This window comes from Alligator mississippiensis, chromosome 9 (genome assembly GCF_030867095.1).
Source record: "Alligator mississippiensis isolate rAllMis1 chromosome 9, rAllMis1, whole genome shotgun sequence".
Taxonomy (NCBI): Eukaryota; Metazoa; Chordata; order Crocodylia; family Alligatoridae; genus Alligator; species Alligator mississippiensis.
The window spans coordinates 24533123-24553028 of record NC_081832.1 but is presented as its reverse complement, the minus strand read 5'-3'; the positions used below and the strand labels follow the sequence as shown (position 1 = coordinate 24553028).

General features: G+C 44.5%; 1 protein-coding gene and 2 long non-coding RNA genes across 4 annotated transcripts in view; 2 read left to right on the top strand and 1 right to left on the bottom strand.

Moving 5' to 3' along the window:
- Positions 1-19381, top strand: part of ASIP (agouti signaling protein) — a 61436-nt gene extending 42055 nt beyond the window's left edge. The window contains exons 2-4 of the mRNA XM_019484675.2: positions 1608-1762; positions 4881-4942; positions 15675-19381. Coding sequence (XP_019340220.1) covers positions 1609-1762; positions 4881-4942; positions 15675-15842 — 384 coding nt within the window. The 5' untranslated portion in view covers position 1608 and the 3' untranslated portion in view covers positions 15843-19381. The remainder of the gene's footprint in view (positions 1-1607; positions 1763-4880; positions 4943-15674) is intronic.
- Positions 5468-10312, top strand: LOC109282505 (uncharacterized). 2 transcript variants are annotated; one of them, XR_002089506.2, is made up of 3 exons: positions 6170-8760; positions 8899-8967; positions 9644-10312. It is a non-coding gene; the product is annotated as an uncharacterized LOC109282505 (long non-coding RNA). The 2 variants fall into 2 exon arrangements; XR_002089505.2 differs by having other exon boundaries at positions 5468-8967.
- Positions 13052-14551, bottom strand: LOC132252431 (uncharacterized). Its single transcript, XR_009464343.1, has 3 exons — positions 14266-14551; positions 13222-13304; positions 13052-13109 (listed from the first exon to the last, which is right to left on the bottom strand). It is a non-coding gene; the product is annotated as an uncharacterized LOC132252431 (long non-coding RNA).
- Positions 19382-19906: the final 525 nt, after the last annotated feature.

Genomic DNA, 19906 nt, shown 5'->3' with positions numbered 1-19906 from the left:
CTATTTCATTGCTATGTTCTTCATTCAAATGAAAGAGCATTTGCTTCCCTGGAAAGCTCTTTGTTCCTTTTCAGTTTGTCTAGGAAATCCCACGTGTTCCTGTTCAGACAGCTGCTCATCTGCAGTTCATCTATCCTAGCTACCCATCAGCAGATCTGACCATGTCTATGTTCCTGTACAAATACTCCTACAAAGACATTTCCCCTCTTATTCTTATTGGATTGCCAGCAGCTGCCAAATGGAGCTTCACTCACACTGCACAGATAGGCAGGGTCAGATTAAGCCTTTAGTGGGCCCTAGGCAAACAAACTCATGGGCTCCGGGCTAGTTGAGACCCCTCCACCCCACCCTGGTGCTACCGCCCACAGGGAGTGGGGCTCAGAGCCCCTGCTAGGAAGCAGCCACCTCAGTGGTGAGGCCAATGGAGGGGAGAGGAAGGGAAAGGAAGGGAGATGGATGGGGCTATTCATGCTGCTGCCATGGAGGTAAGGACCGGGGCCCGCACAGCTCAGGGCCTAGGCCTATGCCTAGTTTGCCTATGTGTTAAACCGGCCCTTCAGATAGGATCAATCATTGTGCCTAACAGCAACACTAAAAACCGTTCAAAGAAGCTTAGTAGTGTTGCCAAAACGGCTAGTTTCGTTCCCCTGGAGGCTTGTTCAATTACCCTCAAAGAGAGAGTCACATATACAGGCTGGGTCCATTTAGGTTTATTGTTTGCAAACAGTTCGACCAGGGAGCAGAGAGCTCAAATCAGGGCTGACGATGAGTCTGGCCTGGAATTACATTTTTATAGCTTACATTCAACAGAGTCTTGACGTATTAGAAGTTTATTGGCTGCAGTACCAGTTCCTAATTGTGACGTCTTATCTTGTAGGCTGTACTTAACTAGTTATTGGTTAATGTGACTTATCAGGGTTAGTACGTGCGCACTCAAAGGTAGAATTGCAGCATGTTCAGAAGAAAAGAGCAATTTCAACAAAGTTAGTTAAACTTTAGTAACTTCCTATCTTAACGTAACCTTGAGGCACTGGACAGAGATGATTTCAAAATGCAAGGCAAGCAGTAAGAACCACAGACCACAGCTTGGACGTTAGACCTCCTGATCTTTACACAAAAGGGTCATAAGATGGTCATAAGACACTTCTATCATATGGTTGTTGCTCAAGCATTACTGCAAAATTATGGGGGCTAACGTCTTTTTACTACAGTAGACAGATCCTCAATCCCTTTCTTTCAAATTCTGAACTGAACAGTTCTAACACTTTCAATCCTTCCTCACCTAAGGCTAAGCTTACCAGTTAAGATGTCAATAGTAAGCCCCTGCCCCCAAAACAATTCAAACAAAACCCAACAGGCTAAACTTTAACATTTAGGGGGTGGAAAATTCAGAAAATAAAATTGATTGTTGAAGTCTCATTTTCCAGCTACTCATTCCAGTAGTAGAACCAAAATATTGCAAGTAAAAAGATGTGTTTGAGGCATATCAGTGAAATTGCATCACTCTATAACAAATCATTTCTGAGATCCTTCTTTCTCCTTCATGTGAATATACTAGTTTGCAACTGATTCTGGTGTTCATGAAAATGGATTTTTTTTCTCCTCAGGATGGAAAGTAAGAACCTCCTCTTTGGCTTTCTTCTCTGCTACATTTTGCTGACAACTACCTATTCTCATATGGCAATTGAGGAGAACACAGAACAGAGTCTGGCAAACAGCAACAAAATGAATCTCCCAGACCTCCCACCCATCTCAATAGTAGGTTAGTAAACTCTGCCACTTGGCAGCAAGCTAATGAGTTTTGCAGACAGAAGTATGTTTATAAACTAACAGAGTAATTTGACACCGTTTTCTCATCTAAGTCAGATAATGTGGTGTTTTAAAGAATAACAAAATGCTACATTGTTGGTGTGAACTACAGCAGCAATGTCAGCCAAGACGTCACAACAAAAAGGTTTGGCAGGCCTTTCAAATTTCCAAAATAAATGGAACTGAACAGATATGTTGTCAGTATCACATAATTGCTTCCATTGCAGTCTGCAGTCACACTGTGACTTTTTTTTCCCTAAACCAATATTGTCCTTTCCACTAATATGGAAGTTATTTTTTGTCCTTGTATTTGAATCAAACTTTAAAATAAAATTACATAAATATATTTATGCATACTTTTAGGGCCTGTTTTTGCCACTGAAGTCAACTGAAGTTCACTGTTTTCTCTAGGGTAGTAATATGGTCCATATCATCTTAGTATCTCAGTACACCTTCATTATTGATATATACAATAATTTAATATAAGTATTATAAGTAATATTATTATAAATATATCTTTGTAGAAATCCTATGACTGGAAGAAGAGATCTCATTTTCTAGATAAGTAATTGAGGCATAGAGCAACTAAGGGCCAGATACAATTTACCCTTCCCATGTCTAAGTAGTACACATATAGCTGTTTCTGTAGGTTTTGGCTCTTACGCATAGTTTGACTTTCAACATTGCCCTCTAGCCTACTGAGCATGCTCTATAGGACAGTGCACCAGCCAGGCAGCTTCCCAGGAAAAATAGAGTTGCCCATGTATGTTCATAAAGCCAGGTACTGAATTCTAGTTAGAGGAAACCAATGAGTAAAGGACCTTTTAGTTCAGTAGCCTAATCCAGTGGTTTTCAACCTGTGGCCCTCAGACCAAACATTTATCTAATGATGATAAATTTAGTTGCATAGCAACAAAACTGTGTTTTGGTTTTGGTTTTTGGTTTTTTGGTTTGTTTGTTCTTTTAATCCTTGGGCATGTGGTTGCTGCATGTAAGCACCTTCATTTGCTACCACAGGCCCTGATTTTTCTGTTACCCCTCACCTCTTTTCTTCTTTTACACCTGAGCAGTCTGTCCAGAAAAAGCTATCAAATCAAAATGGCACCAGTTTACACCAATTTGTACTCACTTTTCATTGAAGCAAGTGTCAACATATTTTTAAATCTACTGGGTACAGCTACACATGCACTTTACTGCAGAATAGACTAATTAGCTCTGCAGTAAAGCATCACAGTCTAAACATGCATCAGTATTAGGATGCAGCAAACTAATTAATTCCACCAGAGGATACTGTTGGGGACAGTATTATCTCATGACGGATAGGGCTGTGTGAAGCTTTGGGTACTGATTCAATTCAGAGGATATTCGGCCTGATTCGGTGGTTGAATCTCTGAATCAAATCGGGATCAATTAAAAGGTCTGAATCAATTTGAAGCTCTCCGAATCTATTTAGAAAAGATTTGGAGAGCTTCAGCGATTTGGGCAGTCCCCACCTGCTGCAGCAAGGAGCTGGACCCGGACTCCGAGCTGGTAAGTAGTGGCTGGGTGAGGAGGGGGGATAAAGAAGAGGGGAGGGGGCCAAGCCCTGTCCCCTGCCTGCTCCCCCAGCCCCTCCAACCTCCACCCGCTCCCCCAGCCCCCACCCCCCCATGGCTGCCTGGCCTAGCCCCTGCTCCTGGCCCTTTAAAAAAGAAAGCCCCTACAAACCAGGTTGGGGGGCAATCCATGCTACCCCCTACTGCCCTACGCCACGTGGGGAGCTCTGCCATGAGCCCCCTGACCCACGCTTGCTTCCCCAGCCCCTCCCATGGCTGCCCCACCCACCCCAGCTCCCAGCCCTTTAAGAAAAAAAAACAACCCTCCCACTGGACTCACCAGCTCCTGCAGCAGCCTTGGGACTTTGGGAGGCTTTTGCAGAGCCCCCCATGTGGCATGGGGCAGCGGGGAATGCTCCCTGCTGGGGAGGAGCCAGTGAGTGAGTGGGTTTGGGGTTTTTTTTAAAAGGCTGGAGCTGGGCTGGGTGAGGCAGCCATGGGGAAGCTGGGGGAGTGGGTGGGGGTTGTGGGGCTTGTGGCCGAGCCTCCCACATGGCGTGAGGCAGTGGGGGGCAGCACCCCCCCACCCAGCAGGAGCCAGTGAGCCAGGGCTTTATTTTTTCAAGGAGCTGGGACCTGGGACCTGGGGCATGCAGGGCAGCCATTAAGAGTGGGCAGGGGATGGGGCCTGTGTGATTCAACGATTCAGCTAACTTGTCAGCAGCCAAATTGATTTGGGACAGTGATTCAAATCACCCAATTGAATCACTGTCCCCCAAATTGACCAAATCTGAATTTGAAGCAAATACTAGCCGCTTCACACAGGCCTAATGACTGCACCAAAATGTACATGTAAATGGTGACTGAAGGTGTACATTGCACCCAGTCAGCCCAGCCAGTCAGGGGCCTGCTTCATCCTGGATCAAATTGCTGCTGTCCTGGTTGCATGTGTAGATGCTGCAACCAGAAACAGTTGACTCCAGCATGAACTGCTCCAGAATGTATTGCATCACAGTATGTGCACATGTAGATGCACCAAATGTGTTTCTGTAAAGATGGCTGGTAAGAAAAGGATCCCAGATTTTAAGAACACACAGCTCTGCAAAGTCAGGCCACTTTATTTCTTACCAGTAAAAAAAGAGAAATGAACCATATGTATATTCCAGTAGCGTGACTAAAGGTGTCAGAGCACCAGCCCTGGGTGCCAATTTAGAGAGGTTGCCAGAAAAGTGACCTACCCTGCAGCAGCAGCAGCTGATATGCAGGGAGCCCACATCATGGAAGCACTAGCCACTAGCTAGAATCTTTGATTCTCCAGGGTCAGGTAAGACTTTTATGGCAACGACCTTCACTTGGCTCCTGCATTCCATCCTCTTCTCCAGTATCTCTGCCTAGGGCACAAAAATTGCTAATTACATCTCTGGTATACTCCTACATAAAAACAATATATTGTTTATCATAAGAGACAAATACAACTTGTGATAGAAATTGACTTAATTCGGCTTTTTCTGTACTTGTTTTTTGTTTTTTTTGGAGAATTAACAAAAGCATCCCGGAAGATAAGTAGGAAAGAAGCAGAAAAGAAAATCTCTTCCAAGGTGGGTGAATGCTTTCCAAATATTGTCAGATTATGATGGCATATTTTTGTGCCTTTCTCATCCTGTATTTTTAGCGGATTATCTCCTCAGTCTAAAGTACATAATTACACAACTGTTATTATCATTCTAAATCAATTAAATATATGTAAAAATGTAACAATAGAGAAAAAGTCAGAAAGAAATAATTTCGTGATTTTTTTTGTCATTTTTAGGGGAAAAAATTGCAGTATGTCAGAAGCAGAATTCTATTCCACCTAGTGAAGTTTGCAACCAAAGTAAATTAAATAAAGAGGGCAAACATGAACTAGCACAGGGGCAGGCAATTATTGCAGGCAGAGGGCTGCTTACTAATTTTTGGAAAGCTGTCGAGGACAGCTGTAAGGGTATACGTTTGTGGGGGGCTGTGGGGTTGTGGGTATGTGAGGTGTGGGGGGAGGGTGTGGCTGTGTCTGTGGGGGGGGATAGGTGTGGGGGTGTGGGGGTATGGGGTGAGGAAGCATGTGGGGGGTGTGGATATGTGGGGTGTCTGTGGATATGGAGTTTGTGGGGATCTGTGTGTGGGGGCAGGGTGGTTGGAGTGTGTGAAGAGCTGTGGATGTGTGGGTCTGTGTGTATGGCAGTGCAAAGGGGGGTATGGGTGCATGTGTTTAGGGGGATGTGCATGTGGGACTTACCTTACGTGTATGCACGCACAAACACACACACGCGCGTGCGCGTGCGCACACGCACGCATGCACGCACTCTGTCCCTCCCTCATTACTCTCTCTGTGTCTCTCTCCCCCTCCATCATTGCAGAGGCATGCACACACACATACACACACTCCTCCCACTCTTGGCCTTTGCGTACCGGCATGGGCCCTATGGTCCCACAGTCCAGCGATGAAGCCAGAAGCCATGTGGTTCTGGAGTGACTGGTGAGCCGGCAGAAAAGTTGGGAAACGGCAGCTACAGGTGGCAGGAGTGGCAGCAAGTGGGCATGCAGGAACACAGCGACAAGCTGTGTGGGAGCACAGGACCCATACTGGTGTCCTGGGACCAGCACCAGCAGGTCCCAGAATGGGGTAGCAGAAGCACGGGGCTGAGTGGGTAGGGCTCTATGGAGCCAGGCTGGCTGCCCTTTCTCCCTACTGGCACAACCTGGCCCAGCTCCATAGAGCACCTGCCAGCCCGGGCTCTGCACTCCTGCCACCCTGCTGTGGACCCTGCTGGTGCTGGCCCCAGGACACCAGCATGGGCCCCATGCTCCCACCCAACTGTCTGCGCTCCTGCATGCCCACTCACTCCCACTCTCCATCGCCTGCCACCACTTTCACTGTTTTACTGCCCGCTGCCATGGCACTCCAGCACCACATGGTTCCTGGCTGCATGGCAGCAACCGCGGGACTCAGCAGGAGCCAGCCTGGCCCCAAGGACTGGGGCAATCACCCACAGTCCTCCCCTCCCTCGTTATCTGTGTTGCCCTCTCAGGCAGAGGGAGGTGGGAACAGTCCCAGGCCAAAAGCCTCTGGTAGGCAGAGGCTTCTAGTTGTGGGGGCCAGGCCTGACAGGCCTTGCTGCTAGGCCCTGCCTCTGGCTTCCCCTGGGTCCTACTGCCCCTGGCTCCTGTCATCTTTCACAGGCAGCCAGGAGCAGATAAATATTAATTTTCTAAATTTTTTAGGGACTCTGCAGGCCTGATAGAATGGCCTGGTGGGCCGAATCCAGCCCACAGGACATATTTTGCTGACCCCTGAACTAACAGATTAATTAGAAAACCTGAATGTTGGCTAAAAGAATATCATTTCTCAGGATTAAACAGTCAAGTTCTAACTGATAAGCTATACATGTGTGATCTTTCAGACAACTAAGTAGTTTAACTTAGGGCTGTTTTTTGTAGTTGCAAAATTATTTTATAGAGGCCATTCTTAGGTAACTTCTGCAGGAACACTGCACATGTACATACAGAGCATGTTTACACATGATGCTATGTTACTATGGTGACAGTGTCAATGGGCAAAACCTGTGACCCTGCAGCTACGTCACCATAGCAACATGTCCCCCCCATTATAGTGCATCACCATACGCAATGTAGTGCCTAAAAATAACCGTGTGCAGTGTGCACAGTGCAATACAGGCTATTACTATGCCATTTTTTAGGACTTCCAAAAGGAAGTCCTAAAAAATGGTGCAGTAACAATGGCACCGCAAATGTCATAAAAACAAAAATGCAATCAATGCTTTGACAACAGAGTAAGGTACAACAAAAGGATCAGAGTCCTTACCTATGCATAGGCTGCCACAAGGCCCTCTTGAAAATTCCTGTGAAAATCTCCCAGGGTCAATCGCCCCTCAGTCACAGCTTCAACTGGGGACCTGCATTCCCCACTCTTCCTGCAGGGAGCCTCCTCTACCAGCCACTGCCTCCAGAACATTCCATATTGCCTCCCCCACCACCCATCTTCAGGGGTGCCAGAGAATACTTTTGAGTGTTGCTGCCTGTGGACCCGTGACAGTGGTGTTCTGCCTTTCTGCTCCCCTTTGAAAAATCCTCCTCAAAAGCTGTTGGACACATTCTTGGGATTAAACTTTATAGAGTAAAAAACCATTTGCTCCAAAAATCATAAATGTGGGGTTCAGTGTTCAAACAAAAATCCCATTCATTGAGTCAATGGGATTTAGGCTCTTAAATAATGTACACACATTTGAAAATTTTACCCTCAATCTGAAAACACTAAAACTAATTGAAGTGTTAATGGGCGTTTGTAGGCAACACAACATTTAGTCCTTGTTAATTAACTGCGCCTTTAAAATTCTAGCCTGGATTACTTTGGTGCGCTGTGTTTGTGTTTGAACGACATGGTTTTTCAAGCGACATAAGTCCCGTGTGTCATTCCCTGCAGATTCCAGCAGGGGGAGCCAAATACCAATCTACGTCCTCCCCACCCCCAATGTCTTTCTTAATGAATTACAGCAGGAAGCACATGTTAAGCAGCCTCCACAGTTCCTGCCTCTAGCCCCACCCCACCCGTAGTCTCCTGCTAAGTTCCCCCCACCCTGCAGTTGGGCACATTCACCCCAAAACCCTGCCATTTGCACCCACCTAAGCTAAGTCCCCCCCTACCCCGCAGCTGGGCACATTCACCGGAAAACAACCCTGCCACTTGCACCCTTCCATCCACGGGGTGAGACAGACAGGCACAGATGTAAATTGTAAAAGAATTTATTGTAATCTAACCAAAAGAAAGAACAAAGCACTGCTATTCTATGCTCCCAAGCAATCCCATACTTGCGCCACCTCTCCCAACCAGCCTCTCCTGAGGATGTCTCCTCGGTCCCTGTACTGCTTGCAAAATCCACCTGGGAAGCCACCAGACACTTTGCAAAGTCTCCTACAGAGGCTGATGCCTGGCCAGTCTGCTCTGCCTCTGGGGCTTGCATCTGACTGTCCTGCACAGACCCCAGAACTTTGGCACAAAACCCAGAAACTTTGCGCACACACAGCTTCCTGCCACTTTTCCCGCCTTTTCACACTCTTTTCCACCCTGGCACCAAACTGTCTGGGTTTTTTTCACACCAAAATGAGGCCGGGTGAGGGGGCGGAACCTGCCCCATTCAAGGCCTGTAAATTTCGGGAACAGTAGTCACACTGCACGTTCGTAGTATCGACAAGAGAGGGGAGGCGGATGAAACGTGGCTAAACACCAGACGCAGAAAAAATGGGAATACAGCATTCAACAAGACTGCAGGCCACAGAACTGGGGTGCAGGAAATCGTCAAGTCCCTGGATGAGCGCAGCTTTAGGATGTGTGAAAGAAAGCGGCACCGCTAGGTATTCATTGGTAAGTGAGGGTGGAGGGGGTCGATTGTTTACTTCAACTTTCTTGTAAAACCGGTTTGTTGGAATGTTTTATTTGTAGCTGGTACACGTTGGTTTTCAGTAAAAAATCCTATCCTGTTTTTCTGTGCTTTCATGGTAGCTCTATAGTGGCTGCTCCTGGAAGAGAAAAAGGCCATTTCCTTCAGCATTCTCTGAACTATATGCCATAGTATGTATTACTTACATTATACTTTTGTTATATAGAGTTGTCCAGTAGCACGGAGAAGCGGGCAGGGGTACTTGAGAAGCGGCGTGCCACCACCAACTCAGCTCACCCCTCCCCTCCCTGACTGACCTTCATGGCAGGGGGACACAACCCCAAAGTGGCAGGAGGAGGCAGGGAGCAGTCCTGGCCCCGGCCTGAAAGGGAGGGGGGAAATGGCCCCGGCCCAAAGTGATGGGGGAAGTGAGAGAGGGAACGGACCCGGCCCTGGCCTGACACAGCAGCAGAGGTGGGGACCAGTCCAGGCCCCAGCCCAAAGGAAAAGGGAGAAATGGACCGGAGCCAGAGGGAGCAGGGGAAAGCAGCAGGGAGAGGCAGGGGTGAGGGGAGGCAGGGACTGACCCAGGCCTCAGCCCAAAGGGGAGGGGGGAATGACCCAGGCCCCACCTGAAGTGATGGGAGGAAGTGAGGAGTGGCCCAGGCCCCAGCCCAGAGAGGAGCAAGGAAACAGCCCAGGCCCTGGCCCCAGCCCAAAGCAGGGCTGGGGGGAGGCCAGACTCAGGCCTCTGTTGTCCCCGCCCACCCCCCCCCCATCATTCTTGATGGGCAATTTCTTTGTATATGTTAATATATTATACCATATTATATTATTGTGCTATGATTCCCTCCCTTTGATTTTTAGGTACCATTCCCTTCCTAGCTGCATGCTGTTCCCAGAGCAGCAAGAGAAGATAAAGAAGTGGAAGAGCCTAAGAGACACTTTGTTCAGCATTCTCTGAAACAGTATGCTATTGCATAGTATAGCATGTTTATACTTATAGTAGACTTTTATTATATAGACTCATATATAGACGTATATTGTATATACCCTGATGTCTGTAGACTTATACTATATAGACTGTATATTGTAGACATATACTATATAGATTTATAATAAATATAAGTTGTTATAAGTAGAATATAATTATAATATAATAATCATACACACACATACACACTTATATGTACATTTAGGGAAAGAATCTTTGGAGTTAGCAGTCATTTTCTCTGAACTTCCTGACTGATGTGTAGTTTCCTCCTCTTGGGGGAAGAAAAAGGAGGTCACCCACTGTCAATCCTTCCTCTTATAGCCATGCTGCATTACTCTATGTCCTACCAGGGAGGTTATTTAGTAACCCATGTGAACCCATGTAAACATTTGTAAGTACATTTGTAACCCATGTAAACGATGTAACCCAAATGTAAACCATGTAATACAAATGTAAGTACAAATGTAACTCACTCTTGCTTTTGCTATAAAAAAGAAAACCAAATAAAGACAGTAATGGATTAACGGGTTGTTGAAAGACAATGACTCCTGTAACTGACTGACTTCTTTCTTTTGTGAAACTACAAGCAAAAATTTGCATCAAAAGAAAGCATCACCAGCCTGCATCACCAGTGGGCGCAGTCATGCATCACCTTTCCAAGCCAACCCCATGAAGAGAGAAAAAAATGAAGAAATAAAACATGCCACACATAAGTAGTCAAAAAAATTGCAAAATGTAATTACAAAATTTACAAAACTTTATTTTAAAAAAAAGGTGGTGGGTGCATAACTACCAAAAAAAAAATGTAAATGAGGTTGCTGTTGAGCTTTGGGTGGAATATGACCTCCCCCCCACCCCACCCCACCCCACCCCCCGGTCACACTCCTAAGGTGCACTTCATACTGTTCACTTACCCCCACCTGTCTCGCATGCCTGCCGCCAGGCGTCCCACCCAGCCATCAAACTTAACCTTTCCACCGACAGGACAGTAGGTGCTGGTGTGCAATGAGCACCCCCCCCCCCGGGCCAGCCTCCAAGCAGCAACCACATATCCCACCTCGCCCCCTGCCCTGCTCGTCCTCCCCTGTACCCCCATCCCCCTCCCCTTCACCCCCCATCTGCTACACCGTACACCCCTGCAGACAGACACAGATGTTTAGTTATAAATCTTAAAAGAATTTATTGTACTGAAAAGAAAAAGCACTGCTAGTTGCTGTCAGCAACTCCTGAACAAGTGCCGCTCAACCAGCTTCTCCTTGTTGATAACCCCTTGGTCCCTGCACTGCTGCCCGGCCACATCTCTGTCTGGCCACTGCCTGTTGTACTTCTTCACCTCATGACCCCCTGAAAATCTCTTCACAGGCCTCACAGAAGATGTGCAGCACACAGGCTGCCACTACAAATGCCATGATATTTTCTGGCTCCAGCTCGAGCTGGCACGTAAGCTCCTGCCAACATCCTTTCAATCGGCCAAAGGCATATTCAATAGTCCTCTCCTCTTAATGTTGGACCAGCCAGCTGAATACATTTCCAAGGTCTGCAAAAACAGACTGTGCTTCTGCAATAAAATTATTTTATTCAGCCATAACAAAAAAGCCTTCATTGTGGGACTAACTAGGAGATGACAGGCCAAAACACAAGCAGTCAGGGCAGGTGTAAATTGATTTTGGTAACATGGTAACATTCCTGGGCATTGAGCAGCCATCCCAATGGACAGTGGCCCAATGGACTTGCTGTTGACCATGAGCTGTTTCCCCATGTCTCAGAAAGTGAAGGCCAGCAGTGTGGTGGTCTCAGAGCAGGAGACTGATACCTCCAACACACATGGACCCAACTGGACCCGGGAAGAACTGCAAGACTTAATTGAAATTTGGTTGGAGCAAAGCATCATGGCTAGTCTGGAAAATAGGAGGAATAAGCCTGTTTATGTCACCATTGCAAAATCAATGCAGGCTCGAGGGCACAATCGTAACTGGACCCAGATCCAGTGCAAGATCAAGGCCTTGAGATCTGCATTTTACCATGCCAAAGATGTGAACTCTGGCTCTTGAGCAGGGCGCACAATTACTCCTTTCTACAACCACCTGTCCATCATTCTCTCCAAGGATGAGGGCGACACTCCAGATATGCTGACTTTCAGGACCAGGTTGAGGAGGAGGAGAGCATGCTGACAGAGGCAGCTCCTCCTGAGAGTTGTACCATGACCATGTCAGAGGAGTATGGAGACTGCTCTGTGCTCTTGGTGGACAGGCACTGCCAAGAAGAAGAGCAAGTCACCCTACACTTGATCCCAGTGCCAGTGTCCCCTTCAACTCCAGGGAGTAGCACAGATCATCTGGAGGAGCAGAAGGAATGGGGAGAAACTGATATGACCAATGCAGTTCCTCGTCCCAGAACTCAATCATCATTTTGTGTTCCTGAGAGGCGTGACTGGAAGATGCGTGACTGGTGACTTGTAAGTATCTTGTAATGTTCCCATAAAGTGTAAGTGGTGTATCACCCCTCACAAGCTATGCATACACACTCTGAACAGACTTTGGCCCAAGCATCCCCGTGTTGCACCCTGGGCTGTGGCCTCTCCCTCCCTGCCTGTTAACCCAGGGCTGGGGCCAAAATATGACCCTGCTTCTGGTGGGAGAAAAATCCCAGCCTATCTATGCACACACACACACACTTATGCTACTTCACACTTGATAGTAGTAATACTGATCAATATTAATCAAACAAAAATGTCTATACTGTTTCAGCTGTATTGTGATTTCCCAATCGAAATAGATAGCATTTCAATTTACTGTGAAAAAATGAAGAGCAGAAAGGAATTGGCTGGGGAGCCAACCATTACACAGAAGAGTTGCTGTCATTCAAGCTCCCTGCATGCATGCCTGGCCAAGTATTGCCGCTTGCTGCTTTTTCTTTTTGTGTGTCCAGTTCTGGAGTGGATGGGCAGAGTGGGTAGGGGATAATGGACAACTATTGCTTACAACAAGGTGATCCCGGCTTTGGGGTTCCAGGGAAAGAAAGCACTGGAGGACCTCCCATCTTTCCAATAATGCCATGACTTCATAAACAACTGTTAACAACAAGTGATTCATGTGACCTCCTGACTTTTGTGAAATTATCTTGCATACATGCAAAGGATCCCCAGGCTGAGAAGGACAGGAGCAACCAGCTGACTGACTCCACCCACTCCCAAAACACAATCCACCTATATACATATGAATGAAAGAAAAAACAACTGACACAATTTTAAATTTCTGAACTTTATAACCATAACAAAAAAAGCTGGTTTCTTGATAGTGTCAATACTGAAACTTTTCTATCTCTGATGTCCATAGTGTTCTGCAGGGAGGAGAAGAAAAAGGGAGAACAGGAGTTTGAACCAACAAAAGTCAAAACACCACCTGCCTGCTGAACCTCCTCCCCGCCCTGAGGTCATTGGGACATTTATTACCTATATATCACCAGGGATGCTTCATAGTCTGTCTGGGGGGACAGTCTGGCAGGCAGCGTCTACCTTAACTAGTCATCATGGTTCTAGAATGTGAATTATAAGAAACAGGAAGGTTTGAAATATTGAAGGGTTAAGGGCACACACTGTTGAAAACTTATCATTCTGGAGATGTCACTGTGCTCCACACTGAACATCATGCTGGGCGCAGCAGCAGCAGGTGGGGGGCACTGGTGCTGGATGGAACATGAGCATGGTGGGGGACAGCACATACACTACCACTGGTGGTGGTAGGACAAAACAACTGAACATCCCATAATAGGTTGCTCTGCCATTTCCTTCACTACCTGGCTCCCTGCAGTCAGAGGTGGTGTGAAAGCAGGGGAAGGGATGAAGGGATGGATGGGCAGAAAAAATGCTGTTTGAAGATGTTCCAGGGGGACACCCCGGCCCCTGCCCCCGCCCAGGGGGAACATGCATTATAATACAAAAAAGAGTTGCTAATCACCCTCAATAAAGGTCCATGCATGCCTTCTTGCCACTGTGCCACTGTTTTATGAACAGAAAAAGTGGCACTTTTTATCAAAATAAAAAAAAAGACAAACTAAGTAAAAGTTCTTAAATTAAATAATAGATAATTAAAGTAAGGAAATTATATATATATAAAAATATTAAATATTAAAGCTATCTCTATCTATACAAAATACCTCTATATCTCTACCCATAAACTATCTCTATCTATACAAAATATATCTCTGTCTATAAAACTATCTATACAAAATCTAAACACTATCATCCTTTGTTCTTCTTTTTTCTCTCCATTGATCAGAGGACTTGCTGCATTGTTCAGAGAGAGGGGGAAGAAAGAAGACATGAAACTGGGGGGCCAGTGGATATGTTAAATGGTGCATGTGACAGGCAGCAACCACCTGGACTTTTTTCCATGGTTCTGGACACAGGACTGTTTGAAATAGGAAGGTTTGAAAAGAAAAATGTTCAAGGAAGTCTTAGGGTAGGGGTAACAAACTCAAAACTTTGCAAACTTACCATTCTGTTGATGCTGCAGTGCTGGGCAGCTATGAACCTGGTGGGCACAGCAGGCGGGGGGCACGAGTGGTGGGTACACGGCGAGAATATACATTACAGGTGGGAAAAAAATTACCAAGGACTAATGAACTACCACTTGTTGCACGCTACAGGTTTGCTCTTGCTCAGCCATTTTCCCACCCGTGTATATTTAAAATAATATATTTTGAAAGCCGTGCCTCACTCAAACCCACACTTGATCAGCTGAGCAATGAGAGGGAGGGGTTAAGGATAACACACAAAATAAATTCACAGTACCACTTCCTGGCTAAAGAAAAAGCACAGCACCACCTGGTGGTGAAGAAAAGCAATTACATGTCTTTGAGATGCTTTGAGATGCTCAGTGTGTGCACAACACGATCGGGCGTACTAAGCCGGAGTGCCAGGAAATAAAACTTCTCTGAGCCGGGTTAACTAAAAGCGTTGAAAAGACTTTTAAAGAGGTAGATTGTGCAAACACAAACACAATTGCAGCAGCTGAAACAGGAAACCGTGTGTCGTCTACAAACACCCAATGCTAATCCTAGAAGTATGGGATCCCAGCTACCCCTCCACATATGCAGTGCACTCACAGCAACTTTCTGCATTCATAGAGAACTTCATTTCTACATTTCTCCAAAGGATTTATTCTCTTTTTTACTCACTTATTTGTGCTTCAAAATAGGGATTCAATGCCCAAACAGAATGATTCTTGGTTACCTGTTGGTATGTACAGTTATTTCATTTCCATGCACAAATATTTTGTCATGGTGGTGGGTTTTTTTACAGCAGAGAGGGATAAATTTTAGGAAGGTCTCTGAAAATATGGTAAAAAAATTAACAAATTAATGGAGATGACCACTGGATTTGTGGTGACAGCACTGGCCTAACAGTCAAGAAATCTGTGTTCCATTTGCAGGTGTGCCACAGACTTCCTGTGTGATTTTAGATGAGTTATTTCACCTTACAGTCCTTCTGTTTCCCTGTTTATAAAATGAAGATTCTGCAGCAGAATCCTGAGATTCAATTCACCATCTTTGAAAAGCATTTGAGATCTTCAGATAAATAGGCAATGGAAATGGGAAAATATTATGAACTTCTCTTAGATCATCTGGTCCAGCCTTTTGCCAATGCACAATTACTCCCCTGCCCCCACCCACTCCACACACACACTGTATTCTCCAGGGCTCTGTCCATTCTTGTCCAGTTCACCTTAAGCCAACATTTTGTATGGTTCAGCATCATTAGGTTGACTCCTTATTTTTGATTGATTCCAGCCATAATATTAGAAATTTTCTCCCAGCCTGAAGCCAATATTTCCAAGGTTCAGTTTTGTATCAATGATTCAATCTTGACCTTTATTGGTGTTGTGTTTCATTTTTTTCTTCCAGAAAAAGACTGCACCGAAAAGGTCTCCTGAACCCAGGCCCACACCTGCAAATTGTGTGGCTACTTCAAAATCATGCAAGCCGTACTCTAACCCATGTTGTGACTTCTGTGCCTTCTGCCACTGCCGAATTTTTCAGACTGTCTGCTACTGCCGACGGTTAAACTGCTAAACCAAAACCAGGAGCACATAGGGCACTCTGTCTCTCATTAGCCTCTCCAGTATATGTTTCAAACTATCTGTCTCATGTGTATTGCAAGCAAAGCAGAGAGCCTTTGAAGCTGGCTGGTTAGCTGGCTTTGTCTCCCCTACAATTGAATGAATGATTGGTTTTATCTCATGGGATGAATGCTTCTGGAAACAAGTCAGTACATGAAGTACAGGGACAGAGAGATGGAGACAGAAGGGGTAATCACCAGAGAATTGAAGATGAACTGGTTGCATGTCAGGAAGGAATTCTATTTCTTTCTGAAATCCAAAATTTTATCATATGCTGTAGTACTGCATAATCAAGACTCAAAACCAGCAGGAAAATGGGATAGCATGTGCACTGACTTCTCAAATCCATTTACAGTATGAAACTGACCACATTAAAATAGAAATGGTGAGTACAGTTGAGGACCAAGTGTGTTTATAATGAACTTTAGACCTGCCTACTATGATAGCCACAGGCGACTGGTAGGAGGGGCACATGCCCCCCCGAGATTGGCCCCTGACTCAGTATTGCTCGGGCTGGTGGCATGTTGGGCGGGGGGGGGGCACTAAGCCGTGGCTCAGAAGTATAGGAGTGGATATAGGGCTTTTGGCCCACCCCTGCACCCACCCACAAATTGTGCCCCCCCCAGATTCAGAAGGCGCCAGTCACCCCTGATGACAGCGCTATACTGTGCAGCATTGTGTCCTGGTTCTAACAAGGGCAAACTGTAAGGATAGCTGTTTCCATGACATGTAGTAAAGACCATGCTGAAACCCTAGATAGAACACACTTTTGGTCCTGTCCTCCCAGGTATGGCAAAACAGTTTATAACCACTGGTCCCCAACTGAATGCCAGCACAGCCAGCTTCAGAACCCTAAAGCTCTTGGACCTCTTACCAGTTACAGTTCAGCATATGGGAAACTGTTATTTTGCTCTTGATCTCAGATAAGATAAATGCATGTAACGATGATATCAATATTGAACGATACAGATATAAGGTGTTAGGATGTAACTGTTAAACCTGCATGCTCTTATTTTAATATAACTTTACCAGAACTATTGTAATTTTAACACATTTTATTCAGGGTTAAAACATCCCTGTAAAAACAGCTAAAAGTTATGTCTGTCCATAACCTCAGTCTCCTAGTTGTTTTTTTTCTAATGATACTCAGCAGCATCATTTGGTCAGCTTAGAAACTCTCCCTACCATTACCAAGAGCAAGCCTAGTTAAGAGGTAGGCAAACTATGGCCCATGACTCACATGCAGCTCCCAACAATTTAAATGCATCTCTAGAAATAATAGCTAAATAAAAACACTATTTTTCTCTCCGTCCATTTATTATTTTTTATTTTATTTATTCTAAGAGGTCATTTAATGACAAATTATTACTTGACCTGGGACATGCCACACATATCATTGACTCTATGCATGTACACACCAGAAGTATTGTGTTCTATGGCTCTCAGCCATGTCAAAATTTTGGTTTGCGGTTACACGGGCAAGAGTTGCCTTCTTGCATCCTCTCATTCTCTATTTACATCCAAACTTGGAATCATTACTTCATTTTAACTGCTTACTTCTAAACATAGATGAGGGCTACAAGACTCAAAAAATGTAGACATTCTCTCAAATATAAATGCTAATATTTGCTCAAACGTTTTGTTCTCCCTCCCCTGCCCCAGTCTAAAGCCCAGCAAAAAACAGGCCAGATGTTGACAGAGAGCAAATAAGTGTCAGTCTCTCCCTCCATAAAGTTGAGAGAGAGGAACCCAAGAGAGTCTAAACAGTGACAGAAAAAATTTGTATGCGTTCCTTCCCCTTTGCACAACCGATTAGGGGCCATAAATCTTGCAAGGTTGGATTCTGTTAAAATGTTGGTAGATGTTTCTTGTAATCAGACACACGGGTTCAAGAGTCTGTAAACAATTTGGGTATGGGAGGGAAAGGCAAGATAAGAGGGTTCTCATAGATGTACCAGTTAAAGATATAGGCCAGAGCCTACCAACCTTTTACTCAAGTTGATTGGTATTTCTTTCTGCCATAAGCTGGTTTACAAAATAAGATACTTCTCAATATGAGCACGAGTGACAGGATCTAGCCAGTAACATTCCTAAATGGATTGGCATAAAACTGTCGTATCTAACTACCATATTAATGGGCACATGGAACCTTTCAGAGCACAGAGTGCCTTTCTTGCACAGATACCTTCTTGTTCAAGTGAATGGTGTCTTGGCTGGAATTAAATTCCTTACTTGAATTGGAATTGCTGAAGTCCTAAAATATTGGCAAGATCAGGCCATTAAAGTTTAATAAAGACTGAATATAGAACCAACAAAGGATGATCATGTGGCATGGTGAGCATTTCCTGAGATGCTGAGTTCCCACAGCTACCAATACCAATTTCAGTGTACTGCAGAATCTGGCCCCATTGCACCATGAGAAATTTGCCCTTATAGTATTTCCAGCCCCAGCAGAAACAAGAAATCTACCAAAAATATACTTTAAAAGGCCTGTTTGCCCAAGTTATGGAGACATTTCAGAGAAATGGATACATATCTGAACTGATTCTGGGAATTTTTTAACGTTTTCCTAGAGCTGGCATCTTTCTCACCTTTTGCTTACATAAAGCAGTCTTCCAAACAAAAACATTAAAGAGGCTTGGGTTTTAGTGGTGCCTGGAAGTAAAAGGAGAAAATAAAAAGATATGTCTACAGTATCCCTTCAGGCAACTTAAAGATGCACATTAATGGCCATTGTATCCCCAACAGTTAAAGGATTGTGAATACAAAATAGAACATTTGTGTGGAAGGAGATACAAAATGGAAAGTAAAGGATGTCCACTACTACAACAAGGAGAAGGAAGTTTTCCTAGACACGTTGGTGTGGGAAAAACCATCAAAAAAGTTATTTTTGATTTATACCATAAAATATAGAGCTGGTCAAAAAGCCTACATTTTTTCTGTGGGCTTTCCCTCACTTTCACATGCTCTCCTACTGTTCTGTTGACAATAACTTGCCACTTTATGCTTGTGGTTATCAGGAGGCATCAAAGCACAAGAACCTTTAATGGAATTGCAAATTATTAAGGCAAATTCAGAGATAGGATTTATAGAGAGTAACTTCCTTGATGTTAATCAGAACTGTCATGCACTTCACGAAAGGAAAAGATCTTTCACATATAGCTGGATGCAAGAGTCTGGGCACATGTATGTATGTGTATCTACATATATAGTAACAAAGCTTTCTCATAGTGTATTATGACACAATTTAATTAACCTGCTTATAAATGGAATTGATTAGGAAAGTATTATGGCATTATTTCAAGTCACTTGTCCAAGTAACTTAGTAAGGAATATGTGTTGTCAAGTCTGGTGCAAATTATCTTAAACAGTCAATACTGTGAAATTGTTATTGGCCTGAATGACTTTCCTCTTTCAGTAGCCATTCACATTGTACAAGCATTTTTTTAGTGTGCAGAAAATAATAAAACACAGATATATTTATATACAAAATTTGCTTCCTGTATTTCATATGAGTGGTTATTTAAGCAAGGGAGTAAAAACAGCCACGTTTTGAAGGGGTCACTGATCAAACTAACAGAATTAAAAGTGATGTTTTCAGAAAACAAATTGATGATAAAATTTTTTAAATGACAGAGAGGTGAAGTCAGAACCTTGGACCCTGTAAGTCAAGATAACTCAATGAAATCCCTTGAGAAGCCAATAGCAGGGATGGTTCACATACAATGCCAACGCACAGCCTTATTCTGCTGACTGAGGTCAATGGAATTCTTACCAATGCCTACTGATGAAATGTGACTTGACCCAACTGTGGGAACATCTCTTCAGTGGCTGGGGTACCCAAAACACCCATTAGGTTTTCCAGGTGCTATCTGCTGTCCTGTATATATTTAAGTTGATACTATAGCCTCCATCTAAGACTACTTTAGTTTGGCTCTGAGAAATCATGGGTTCAAGAAATACATATTCAGTGTTAATGGAGACAAAGTGTTATTTGGCATAAGCATTCTGAAGGTT